Genomic DNA, 14,231 nt, shown 5'->3' on the forward strand with positions numbered 1-14,231 from the left:
AAACTCCTTCATATTTCAACAACATCCATATGACATTAACATGTTAGTATGGTGCAAATCCCTGTTGAATGTTTTTGACACCTTAAAGACAAAAGGGGGTTAAAATCAATACTAGTTGTGTGATCATAAGTTGTGTCTTATGAAGTTGCCCTTTTTCTGGTATTCAAACTCAGATGTATTTATAATTCGAGGAAAGTTTTCAGATTTTTTTCTAAAAAGAAAAATAATAAAGATTTAATTAAATTCAAATTATGTTTTTTTTCTGAATCTCTGCATAGTGATGATTGATCTAGTTCAGGTTTAACCATCAAGTGGTCAAAATTTGTCCTTTGAATTCTTAGGGAAGTCATATTTAAATGTCAAATCATTCTGGCTTAAACATGTATGTAAATGTAGTCTTTATTAGACTATATTGTCCCAAAATGTAGAAAATTTTATTAAAAAAGAGATCCTGTCTTACAATCTGTGGGTTTTTTTGTTATCTTATGCAGGCCAGTTAGTTATACTTCAGCTTGTGCACCTAAATTCGGCCAATCATATATGAACGGTCATCATTCAATCTAATTTTTTCTTTTCATTTATGACCTCTTATACAAAACTCTCCTCCTCTTGCATGTTTCCGCTGTCCACAGGGGGGCCTCTAGAAATGTTTCATAGGGGTGGCCAGATGGGGCCTCTTAAATTCTTGGGGTGGCAGGGCGCCCCCTGGTTTTATTCTACTGCTGTGGTAAAACTGCCAGTGGAAAACTATCATAAGGTGACCCTCAGCCACCCCCTGGTGGCACCCTTGCCTGCCAGTACCTGAAGCCTCAGTCGATCAATGATTTCCCTGATAGAATAGTGACCCAAAACCCATAAAGCTAAACACTCTCAAAAATATCCTAAGAAAATAAAAAAACATTAGAATGTTGTTAAAAGGCCTTCCATTAACCTGGATCTCAATACAGGCAAACATCAATGGAAGAATATGAACAAAAGTGCAGCATGAGGGAATACTACTCTGCAAAGCTAAGACAGTTTATGTTGCTAGAAAAATGCACCAAACCACCTGTGGACTGATGAGCACATCTGATTGAGATATACAGGATCCCTTACTGGCAAACATCCCTGCAGAAGGTGCTGTTAAATTGATATATTAATCAATTTCATTCCATCAATTACATGATAATGTTCAAAGAGTACAGAAAAGCAATGTCTGACTAAAAGAAACAAACAATAAGCAACATTTCTGTTGCTGATTATATATAATTCATCCATATTCACCATATTTACCATAACTAATGCTTTGGGGTTGGGATTTGTTGCTTTTTAGATTTGAAAAAGAGAAAACAAAATAAATAAAAAAAACTGTAAAAATCCTGTTTCCCCTAAAAAGAAAAACATTTCTTTTTAAAAGCTAAGATTTTTTTTAAATCAAGGTTCTCTGTGTGTTCAAATTAGGTACAGTACATTAGGTACAGCTCTTTCTCATGATCCTGTAACTTTACGGTCCACACAGAAATTCTTGCTCACCCATTAAAAACGCAAAATGCTCCCTTTGTTTAACTTTTATTTAGCTATATTGATTTACCTAAAGATTCATCATAGACCTGAACTACAGTATGTTAACCACAAACCTCAGTGTTTTGTTGGATTGTTTGTTTAAGACCAGCACATAGTATTCTATAACACTGAAGTGGAAGGAGAAATATGGCTTAAATATATGGATACATTCTCTGCAGCCATTCCAAATAACGTATGCTTGGTCAGATTGAATAAAAAGCATCTGTGGAAATGGTCAGTCTTGAAATAGATATTCTGTTGGATGTACTGGGATTTGAATGGGCCTTCCAACACTTGAGCTTTGAAAACATTGCAGTGTCGTTCTGGCAGAATATTTAGGGTAATTATGGTCACCTTTCTGCTGGAGCCAGGGCCGGCCTGTGGCTTAGGCAGTATAGGCAAACGCTAAGGGCGCAAACCACCAGGGGGCGCCCTGCCAGTACCTATACCTTAATAATAATAATAATAAAAAAAACAAGCCCAACGTTTACCTGCAACCCAATTTTCGGTCTATGTTGCACCTAAAATCTCACCATGTCAAAGCGTCCTAAACTGTCTGGTGCCCAAGGGAGGAAAAAAAGAAAAGAAGAGGACAAAAAACGTGACAAAGACAGAGGTAATGTTCACTGTATTAACAATAAATTACAGTAATAAGAATTATTACTAATCCAGATTATATTGTATAATATAAACGATAGTGTACATCATGAATGCATCTGTTTTTTGTTTATATTATTTAATTTAATTTGACTTTTTTCTTTAAATCATCTGTTTATTATTAGACATTAGACATTATTATCATTTTGCATTTGCATTTTGCAGCCATATGGTATGACGTTCTCTGCAAAATCCAGCATGTTAGTAAACTGATGCAGTCACCCTCCATGCAGCTCGACGTAGCTGTAGACTTGCTGAGGAAAACCAGAGATTCCCTCACCAGTTACAAAAACACTGGATTTTCTGATGCACAGACAATAAAGGAGATGTGTGAAGACGTGAATGTGGAGGCTGAACTAAAAAAAAAAGCGATTGAGAACCACAAAAACTCACTTTGGCTATGAGTGTCCAGATGAGCCCATTCAAGATGCACTACAAAAAATGGAAGCCACATTTTTTAATGTAGTCATGGATACTGCCATTTCTTCGCTTGATGAGAGATTTCAGAATCTTGGAGAAGTGAATAACATGTTTGGTGTGCTCCTCCATTTCCCTAACTTAGAACAAAAAGATCTGCTACAGAAGTGTTAAACTCTAAGTGCTGCTCTGACCCAGGACAGCCAGCAGGACATTGATGGAGCAGAACTCACAAGGGAAATGCAAAATTTCCCACCATTGACATCAACGAACATGACAAACTTGGAACTTTTAGCCTTCCTGCATGAGAAGAAACTAGCAGAAATGTACCCCAACATGTGGGTTGCTCTAAGAATCTCTGCCACTCTTCCTGTTACGGTGGCTGCAGCTGAAAGAAGCTTCTCCAAGCTTAAACTGATTAAAACTGACCTGAGATCTACTATGATGCAAGAACGTCTCAGTGGACTTTCCATCATAAGCATTAATCATGTGGTCTCAAATCAGCTGTCAAATGATGATGTTGTAGATGACTTTGCTTCAAGAAAATCCAGGAGAGTAAAGATGTAGTCATGTGAGAGTATATCGTTTTTGAAGTAATTCAAGTTAAGGGAGACTAAAAACACCACTAGAACTATCATGTAATTTTTTTTCTTTTATTTAATTGTATTGTATTATTTGTGCCTACTAATTTCTTTGATTTCTTACTTTGCAAAGTGCTATATTTATATTGTATTTAAGTTAATGTCACTTGTTTACACTTTTTTGGGGAGTATTTAAATTTAATACTTTATATAAATTATTTATACGGTATTTCATATGTTATTTTTTTTGTTTCTTTAATTATATTTACGTTTTTTGAATGTGAATATTGTTTTATGTAAATAAAAAAATGTCCAAGACAAAGCTTTTTAGTTTCTTGTGAGTATATTTACACTAGCAGACATGCAAGTACTGCACAGTGATGCAAGGGGGCGCCACCTAAAATCTTGCCTAGGTCACCAAACTGCTCCCAACACTGGCCTCAATCAATGACATGTAGGAGAAACCATGAATGGCTCGCTACAGCATTCGCTGATAGCATCTATTCTTATTATTTTTAAAAGATTGAACTGAGAGTTTTTCATGGATGTTTTTAGGAAAGTTTAGGGTCCACTTTTAAGTGAAGTACAAAATGTGACTCTTATTTAGAAGGACAGTTTAAATAAACCAAAACACTTTGCTGTGCTTTCAGGTCCCAGACTAGCTGGAGTTTATCAGCCATCCAATGGACTTCTCCACTATGCGCTCCAAGCTTGAAAGTCATTCTTAGCGCCAAGTGGCCGACCTGGAGGCAGACTTCAATCTGATGGTGTCAAACTGCCTCCTCTACAACGCCATAGACACAGTCTTCTACAAAGCAGCGCCTTGTCTTCGCGACTTAGGGGGCGCCGTACTGTGGCACGCCCAGAGACAGGCCACAAACACCGGCCTGGATCTGGACACTGGAATGCACCTCCCTGAGTCCCACCAGAAAAAAGACTTTTATAGCTGCACCTGGGAGGACGAAAGGTTCCTGTCCTGTTATGATTCTGCAGAACCATTGTGTCCAACAGAACACTGTACGAATGGAGGGCACACACATAATTCATCCGAGTCCAATAAATCTTGTTGATGTTCCCAGTTGACAGTGTCCTGGATCCAGATAACCGACTCCACATGACGGTGGAGGAGCAGCTGAAGGAGCTTCTGGAGAAACTAGACTTTGTGGCTTCCATGCGCTCCAGCGGCGCCCAGGCTAAACGCATCCACCCGCTGCGGCGCGAGATCAACCAGCTGCGGCACAGACAGGAGCAACCCATGGGCCACGGCGTCCACAACGGGCATTTTAAAGAGGAAGGCGACGAGGATGACGATAATGACGATGAGGATAATGAGGCCAAAGCAGACGGCAGCGTTGGATCCTCAGACAAAGGTGAGCGGTAAGTTGCACTAAATCACCAGCAGTATGAAATCTGAACATGAGCCAACAGAACATTGTCCTCAGGTTTTTGAGCCTGCAGCACGATCTATTCGATCGGCAGCTTCCCTAAGAAGAACCGATACAGAACGTGCTGCACCCTCTGTGTTCGCCATTTCTAGACTGCTTTTTGGAGGGAAAGTCCACAGGAACTGAGCGCTGCAGTTGCATCTAACCAACCAATAGGCTGCCATTGTAGTCTGAAGACACCGCCCCTCATTATCATATTAAAGCAGAAGCAAAGAGGGGAAAATAGAATGTGATAAATTAAAAAATAAGGAAATACTTAATGAATAAGGGAAATTGGAAAATGGGAAAATTATTTTTTTTTTTTCAAACAAATGGTAAATGAAAAATAGATAAAAGAAAAATTGGTAAATAAAAAAGGGATATATGAGAAATTGATTAATGAAACCGGGAAATAGGAAATCGGGTTAATGGAAAAAGGAAATTGAAAAATGGTTAAATTAAAAGATAGATTAATGAAAAATGGGTAAATAAATAAAGGGATAAATGAAAAATGGACAAATGAAAAATAGATAAAACAGAAATTGAGAAATAGATAATCTGAAAAATAAATAAATTAAAAAATTGGCTTAAAGGAATAGTACACCCAAAACATGATTAGCCTTCATTTTCTACTCACCCCCATGCTGAACAACACTCTGGAGTACTTTTTTGATATCTCAAATGCATCTGGAGATCTGGGAGGCTTCTTGCTGTCTGCTGACATTCAAATAATGGAGGTCTATGGTGCCCGAGACAGAAAGGTCCATAAAAGTCCACAAAAAACGTGTCAATATTCCTCCATACTGCTCGTCCAATGTATTCCAAGTGTCCTGAGTGGGTAGCATCCAGAATTTACTCGAAACGAAGTCATTTAGAATGTTTTTGTGGATTTTACTAACCTGCCAAAGATGTGCTTCATACCGAGTAACAACAGGTTGCTGGATCGGCTGGAAGGTGAATGTCACTATTTTACTATGTTAATTCAAAAAATGTTACTTGAAAAATGATTATTTTGAAGTTTTTCCATGAAGTTGTGATGGCTAGCTTAGCATCTAGCATCTTTGAAATCTCAGAGATTAAATGTGTTTTTAGTCGACTGAATTTGTCAGGAATGTTAACAGCCATTTAATTATTTGAAAAAAACTATTTTTGTTTCAGAGAAACACCTTTGTTGAATTGTATGTGAAATGTTTGAAAACTAGATTAAGCTAGGTCTGTTATTTTAAAAAAAAATGCCCTGAAAATATGTTAGCTCTATATGGAAATGTTGGTAAAAATACATTAAATAAATAGAAAGAGAAATTTGAAGGACATTTAACATAATATATTATAAAGCCAAACTGCTCCTATTTAATAAAAGTAGTATTTTGGAAGTTGACTGAATATTAGCTGAAAAAAGAGAAAAGATGAAGATTTTAAAGTTATTTAGTTTAGTAAATGTGTTTAGGAAATGGTGCGTTTTTAACCAGTGTTTTTTATACAAAAAAGTTTTTAAGGGGTATTATGTATTAAGTTGATTTTTATTGATCGGAAATGGGAGGAATGATAACAGAGATGCAACGATGTAAAACAGAAACAAAGTTTGGTTTGAGAGAATAATCTATGATGAATTTAATGTGGAAATGGTTGAAACAAATGGAAAATAAATTATTTTAGGATAAAATGGATTCATTGAATATATTTGAATTTGAAAAGGAAGGCATTTTTTAAAACATGCTGTAGTAAACATATTGGTCTCCATGGATACCTTAGTTGAATGCATTAAGCAACTTTAGGACTTTTTCAGGTGGCATTTATTTTTTACTTTAATGGAAGGTCAAAGGTGTTAAAAAAATGTTTGAGAAATTTTAAAAGTTTCTGGTCTCAGAGGATCATTTTTGGCGAGTTTCGTATCCAATCCTTGAAAAACAAGGTGATTTTGAAATCATGTTTTTAAAGGCAACTACAAAGCAACTAACTAACACTATTAATTTTAATAAAACCCTATACATGATCATTTATTTGTTTTAAGCTTTTGTTTTCATCAAACAAAAATCAGGTCCTTTACATTTTTTGGCTGTAACATGTTTAGAAATTGACTGAGTTTATAATAAGGATAAAGAAATAAAGAATAAATGTTTAATTAAGAGTTTAGGAAAAAAGGATGATATGTTTATTTTACAGTGAGAAGGTAGAATTAAAACATGAGTTTAGAACAATATATTATTTAAATGTTTTCCTGCAGCCCTTGTTTGGATCAGTTGAAAGTAAATAATTTAATCCCATCTGTCATCAGTAATAATAGTTTGTTCGTAGAGGACTCTATCATTTTCTAAACATTGAACACTGGATGGTTTCTTCTGAACCATGAAATGTTCTGTATAGGATCCCCTTTCTTTTAGAAAAAAGAAATCTTCTAAATAGTTTGGCATTAAGTTTGCTAATGTCCATTTCTGCTCTGAGCTTTCTTGTGTGTTAATTAAGGTCTTTATTTCAACTCTAGGATGCACTGAGGAAGGGTCTGATAAGCTGAGAATCTGATTCTGAGAAATTATAGATCTGAACTTTAAAGCTTGATGTTATTAAGCCTTTATTTCTCTTAATTAGGGTTAGGGTTAGTTTCAGGGTTAATTTTCTTTTTAGAGTAAATGAACTTCAAAGATGTATGATTATATTACCAAATCAGCCAATAAAACTTTTTTCTGGTAAAGAGATATATCTAATAGTTCAAAACTATTTCTAATTTGGTAGTCTGTGTTTAATGAAAAACGTTTTTTACTGACAGCTTCAAATGTTCTTTAATCTGAACTAATCTAAATGTCTGTAGCTCCCAAAGGAAGATATGTGCCCCCTAGTGGGAGCACAGTTTAATAGCAGGGGACGTGGTAGAAATAAACTAAATAAATGGACCATTTAGAGCTAATCTTGTTTGTTTTGATAACTTTCTGACAGTAAAATTCAATGAAATAAACATTTACATTAAAATAAACGTACAATTTAATTGTAGTCTTGTGATTTAAAGGATAATGGGAGTTTTTTTTGTTATAAACTCAGCCACAAGCAAGATAGCTGGCGAGGACCAGCAAAATGTCCCCATTTACAACAATCAGTCCTCAGGCTGATGCCGAGACAGGGCAACACAATCATATACACACATATATACATATATATTAATATTTTTTATTTTAACACTAACCAAACCGTTAACATTGTTTATATGTCTTATTGATTAGATCTACTTAAACCTGAAAAACTCACACAGGCACATCCAGAAACCTAAAATAAAGCATTTAGTCTTTTTTCATTTAATTTTCCTTAATTAATTTTCCTGGTCTAATGATTTTTTTTTCCTCACAGTTCCAGACATCGTGCTTCCAGCTGATCCTGAACCGGAGCCCTGGTTCTTGATAGAGGATCCGGGTAATGTAAATGTTTTTTATATTGTCATCACCGAACCGTACCCCCTTCACAATGAGATAGAAGTCGAAGAAATAGTGGTTGAGTATGAGGAGGTAGAAGTCGAAGGAGTAGTGGTGGACCAGTATGAGCAGGCTGAGGTGCAGTCTTTTGAGGGGGAAGATGTTGATTTTAATGATGTCAGGTCTTTTTCTGATGAGTCTCTTGAGGTGTCTAGTGACTCCTATGGGTATGATACCACGAGCTCTGAGGAAGAAGATGATGAAGACGATGACCACCTTCCCCCACATCTTCGGTTCACCCAGAGGATTCCCCCCGACTTCAGACTCCCATGGAACCACGAGGAGGCGAGGAGAGAATGGATATTTCAGCTCTGAAATAATCTGTTCTCCTCCATACAGTAACATGGGAGAAAATTCATTCACCTGCAAGTCTTTAACTGTGTTTATTCCTCTCTTCATCAACAACCCTGTGGATTTGATCACATGAGATCGTTATTTGCCAAAATTAAAGGACGGGAACAATATATTTTAGCTGACTGAAATAATCTGTCCCCCTTTTATTGTCTTTATGAAATATATTTTCTGTTTAAATGTTAATCTAACAATTAACACATATTCAAAATAAAAGTTAAAAACAAAACCACTGAACTGTGTTTTCCAAATTTAAAGATGTTTCGCTTTTCATCCAGAAAGATTTCTCCATTCAAAAAACCTGAAGCAATGCTACTGCAGACATTATGAATTAAGAATTAAAATACATTTCATAAAGATCATCAAACCAACAGTCATATTTTTTTTTTACTATTTTGGATTTTAAAATATAAAATAAATGTTTCAAACATAAAATATGAAATATAATAGTTTAAAAATTCACAGCATTTGTTAATTTTTTCCCATGTTATGGGATATATATCATATAGATTATATCAGGTGGCTAAAATATTTGATTTCCCTCTGATAACTTTGGCAAATAATGATCAAATGTCACCAAATCCACAGTTTGTTGCTGATGAAGAGAGGAATAAACACAGCTAAAAACTTGCAGGTAAATTAATTCAATCCCATGTTATGGAGGAGAATGGATTATTTCAGGCAGCTGTAATATCCATTCTCTCCTCTCCTCCTCACATATCTTTGAGAAATAAAGAGCAACTGTTTCCAAATTATGTAAAAAAAATATGTGTGATAGTATGTAGTATACTAAAATATTTCTTTAATCCTGTAATCTGTCATATTTTACATTAGAACGGGATTTACCAGAAAGTCTGCACTCTCATCTTCACCCTCAGGGCTTAGCCCCTGATCTCCTAGAATCCTAGATCCTCCCCTGAAGTTTACCAAGAAGACTAAATCAAGAACACCAACCAAAATATTTCAAACAACTGGACTCATTATCGCCATATATTTGATGTTATCCATCTACCCGTGCCCAGGCCCGCAACACTTCGAGACGCCAGGAGAGGCTAACTCAAGCACAGAGGAAAAACGCATCATTCATACCTTACACGTGCGTTCAGGTAACGTTATGTCTCTGTTTTCCTCTGCAAAACATCTTCTTCTTCTTCTTCTATTGAGTTTTCTGGCAGTTTGCATCCTGTGTGCATTACCGCCATTAACTGGACGGTCCCAGACATCCATGTATTGTTTACTCTCAACACACATTTACCACATTTGTTCCTCAGTAACTTGACATACAGCAGTTAAGGCAACATGAAAGGGACATTTCATGCATGTCAATATGCTGTAGATAGAGCTGCTGTATCAACAAATCAACAAAAAGGCAGGTACTGTATGTTACATCAAAATCCCCACAAATCTGAAAAGAAGCAACTTAAAAATACATTTTGCTTCCAGTCTGAAAAAGTACAAAACATTTTGTGAGTAGGTTCATACGGGTCATTTCTGGACAGTTTTTACCTGTTTCATCCCGTGTCTCCTCTCCCCATGACCCCTGGCTCCCTCACTTTGCCCCATTCGGTTTTCAAAACTAATCAGTCTCAGTCGCTCTCGCGTCATCTCGTGCTGGATTCACTGCAGTACGACATTGGAAATTAGCGGTCGGTAATTTATAAGCCTCGCCACCACTACCACCAACTGGGGTGGCAGCAGGGGTGGCAAGGCTGTCTTTTAGGGTGGAATTTGCCACCCTATGCCACCCCAATAGATCCGCCTATGGCTGGAGGATGGATGGCTAAACAGCGCTATGACTGTTTATAAATTAAGTAGAAGAAACTGGATTTTTGCTCTGCTCCTCTTTTAATTATTAAAAAATACCTCAAGCTTTGTGAATGGTCTTTATAATAAAATAATAAACAATTTTTACGATTAAGTAGGATTTCTCTAGATGTGCAGATTGCCACTTCTCTTCAAATTGCTAGCGTGGTATACGGCTCTGATTTAAATCCGGGAGTCAGCTTTCTATAAATAATCATACCTCTTTTTAAGGAGAACTACATAGTCTGATACAATAAACAATGATGATGTAACACTGTCAACAATAGCATCAATTTAAAAAGAAAATGAATAAATTGTAGTCGTCAGCAGGGTTTTTCTGCCACACTTAAGAAATGAATTCAGGGACATACATTTTTATATATGTTCCAGCATCGTCTTATGATGAACAGCTAAAATTAAACCTTTTTTGGGGAAGAAGAATCCAGTTAAGTTCAATTCAAAGGTTGTTTAAAAACGGCCTGGCCAGGGTTATGAAAAGATGCACTTATTTTTTTCACATTAAATGCCATATGTCAACTTAAGGTTCAAAGTATAAAGGGATGAATGTGTAGGTCTCTGCACATTTTGAGTCTAAGAGAGCATTTAAGGATTCATCTAATGCTACGTTTTTTAATAACCCATTCTACATAACATTCAGCAGTTCAATGGCAGAGGGGAAGAAACTGTTCTGGAATCTGCTGGACCAGCATGAGATGCTACAAAGTCTCTTTCCAGAGGGAAACAGGCAGAGCAGACCATGGTGGGGGTGTGAGGGGTCATTGATGATGTTACGGGCTCGGGACAGGAAGCGCTGGGATGAAATGACTTTAATGGAGGGAAGAGGAGTGTCGTGGGAAAAAAGTATTCAACTATTCATCCTAGTTAAATAAAGGGAGATCGATGGATTTCACTCAATCGGCACATTTATTAAAAATCTTTGCAAAGAGAGAACAGTCATCATGAAGCCTTCATGACATAGCATTCTGCTCTGTTCTGATCTGGGCAGGGTTCGTCCCCCCCTACTTACAACAATGGAAAGCAGTCAGAGTCATAAACCTTGAGAAAGAATCTGGATTGTTATGTGAAGAAGCTATGTCTACTCTACAAACAACATTCTGCAGGGAATGATGTGGCCTTGAGAGAGAAACAGACTGAGTGAAAACTTTTATAGTGAGTAAATATGAATATTAATATATAATAGAAGAAAGATATAAATTTTCCCACAACAAGGAGCCCCGATGATCTACTCTGCTGTTCTCACCACTATTCTCAACTTCTTCCATTCTGAGGCGCTGCAGCCTCCTCACCACACAGAGAGACAGCAAGTCAGAACGCTCCATACCTTGATGAATCAGCAACAGACCGCCTCTACAGCTGAGCTGTTGATGACCAGTGGAGCGTGTTTAGGCCGGTTCTTCCTGAGGTCCAAGATGATCTCCTTCGTCTTCTCCACGTTCAGGATCATGCTGTTATCTTTGCACCAGTCCACCAGCTGCTCCACCTCCTCTCTGTAGTTCTGATCGCTTTCATCCCTGATGAGTCCCACCACCGAGGTGTCGTCTGCAAACTTCACGATGTGATTGGTGGTGAACCTGAGGACGTAGTCATGTGCCATCAGGGTGAACAGCAGGGGGCTCAGGATGCAGCCCTGAGGGGAGCCTGTGTTTAAGATGATGACATCAGAGGTGTTCTGTCCGACCCAGACTGAATGAGATCTAGGCTATAACTACTTTAAGCATCAACATGTATGTTAAGTCCCTAACAGCAACCCCCCACTTGTTGTTAGTCCCTGTCTCGTCTAATTGTTTGACTTTATTTATAAAGCTCCTTATAGAAAATACATCGTCATTTCAAGGCACTTTATATCATACTTTCCCTATATTTACAATATGAAATGACATTATTTATGTATCACAAACATTTCAAAATGACTATCCTATCCCTTTTCCCATAGGACCTATATCTGCTTTCATAAATAATGTTGTAATTTGATGAATACCTTGATGAATTATATGATTTATGTAATATACAAAAAAAAAAACTCCCATACTCCCATATATATATATATATATATATATATATATATATATATATATATATAGATAGATAGATAGATAGCCGGCAGAACAAACCAGCGCATTCAGCTCGGCAAAGAACTCATGCTCTTCCTCAACACTGAAGTCCTCAGACATTTTTCTTTCGTTGTTTCTTTCTTTGCACAGGTAAACAGCACATTTCTTCTTCTACGCTTGCATTATCGGCAGAGCAGACGCTGAATGCGCACTTTCTTCCGGTTTGGTCTGCCGGCTTCCGTAGAATCGTGAGCGCGCATGGGGGCGCTATTAGGAAATCCTATACACTACTGTTTATGCTCTAAAAACATTCTAAATGACTTCGTTTCAAGTAAATTCTGGATGCTACCCACTCAGGACACTTGGAATACATTGGACGAGCAGTATGGAGGAATATTGACACGTTTTTGTGGACTTTTGTGGACCTTTCTGTCTCGGGCGCCATAGACCTCCATTATTTGAATGTCAGCAGACAGCAAGAAGCCTCCCAGATCTCCAGATGCATTTGAGGTATCAAAAAAGTACTCCAGAGTTTTGTTCAGCATGGGGGTGAGTAGAAAATGAAGGCTAATCATGTTTTGGGTGTACTATTCCTTTAAGCAGCATTCATCATGATTAATTGTTAGCTACTGTATGTCTCTTTGGAGTCTGTGACAATACAGTAAGTCAGTAGGTAAAATGCTCTTACCACTGTCTTTCTTTCGTTTTTCCTCTTTTTCTTTTCTCTGTCTCTTTTTTTTCTGCCCCACTGGGATAACTCCTCTTCATGACTCTCTCTTGGGAAGGTTGGGAAGCTTTACCATAAAAGTTCACCTTTTGCAGAGTTGCGCCAGCAGCGTCAGATGCAGGCTGAAGGCATGGGATGGGGGCCCAACAAGGGGGTTTTTGACTACGGTGTCATTTCATTGTAAAGTAAATCCCCAGTCTTGTCGTTGCTGTGAAGTACAATTTGTCAGCCATTGGGGGCCCCCTAGAGGCCGGGGCTCCAAGCAACTGCCTGGCTTGCCTGTCCACAAGCCCCGCCCCTGGTGACGTCAGATGAGGGGCGTGGTCTGTGACGTCAATTCCATTCCAAGCAGACTATAGCATCATTCCTTCTCAGCACTGCAGTGAGGGAACACCTGCTGAATTTTTTTACACAAGTGAGTTCACCAATACATATATTTAATGTATTCAGGATTAAAACCACAAACCAAAGGAGAAAAAGAAACGGGGTTTTTTGGGGGGGGGGGGGTTGGGGGGAAAAATTTTAAAAAAAATTTTTTTTCCCCCCCAAAAAAATGAAAAAAAATTTTTTTTCCCCCCCCAAAAATTTTTTTTTAAAAAAAAAAACCCAAAAAAAAAAAAATTTTTTTTTTTCCCCCGGGTTTGGCCTTTTTTTTGGGGGGGGGGGCCCCCCCAAAAAAGGGGGTTTGAAAAAAAAAAACCCGGGGTTTTTCCCGGGGGAAAAAATTTAAAAAAGGGGTTTTTAAAAAAAAAATTTTTTTTAAAAATTTTTGGAAAAAAATTTTTTTTTTTGGGAGGGGAAAAAAAAAATTTTTTAAAAAAAAATTTAAAAAATTTTTTTTTCCCTTTTTTTTTGGGGGTTTTTTTCTGGGGGAAAAAAACCCCCCGGGGGGGGGAAAAACAAAAAAAATTTTTTTTTGGGGGGGGGTTTTTTTTCCCAAAAAAAAAACCAAAAAATTTGGGGGGGAAAAAAGGGGGGGGGCCCCAAATTTTTTTAAAAACCCCCTTTTGGTTTTTTTTTTTTAAAAGTTTTTTGGGGAAATAAAAATTTTTTTCCCTTTTAAAAAGGGGGCCCCCCCTTTAAAAAAATTTTTTCAAAAACCCCCCTTTTCCCTTTTAAGAAGATTTTCCCAAATTTTTTCCCCTTTTAAAAAATTTTAAAAAAAAAAAGGGGCCCCAAATTTTTTTTTTTAAAAAAAA

The 14,231-nt window shown here is 37.2% G+C and overlaps 1 protein-coding gene across 1 annotated transcript; it reads left to right on the forward strand.

The window, feature by feature from the left end:
* Positions 1 to 4,257: 4,257 nt before the first annotated feature.
* LOC119789730 lies at positions 4,258 to 8,394 on the forward strand. The gene is made up of 2 exons (XM_038294787.1): positions 4,258 to 4,567; positions 7,958 to 8,394. Exons 1-2 carry the CDS (start codon positions 4,267 to 4,269, stop codon positions 8,392 to 8,394), a joined length of 738 nt encoding a protein of 245 aa, XP_038150715.1. The 5' UTR covers positions 4,258 to 4,266.
* The last annotated feature ends 5,837 nt before the right edge of the window (positions 8,395 to 14,231 follow it).

The sequence above is a fragment of the Cyprinodon tularosa genome, unplaced genomic scaffold (genome assembly GCF_016077235.1).
Source record: "Cyprinodon tularosa strain WSP-4 unplaced genomic scaffold, ASM1607723v1 ctg346, whole genome shotgun sequence".
NCBI classification, from domain to species: Eukaryota; Metazoa; Chordata; class Actinopteri; order Cyprinodontiformes; family Cyprinodontidae; genus Cyprinodon; species Cyprinodon tularosa.

Coding starts and splice junctions, on each gene's coding strand:
- LOC119789730 (XM_038294787.1), top strand. CDS start 4,267: ATGTTCCCAGTTGACAGTGTCCTGGATCCAGATAACCGACTCCACATG. Junction 4,568..7,957: donor CGTTGGATCCTCAGACAAAG/GTGAGCGGTAAG, acceptor TTTTCCTCACAG/TTCCAGACATCGTGCTTCCA.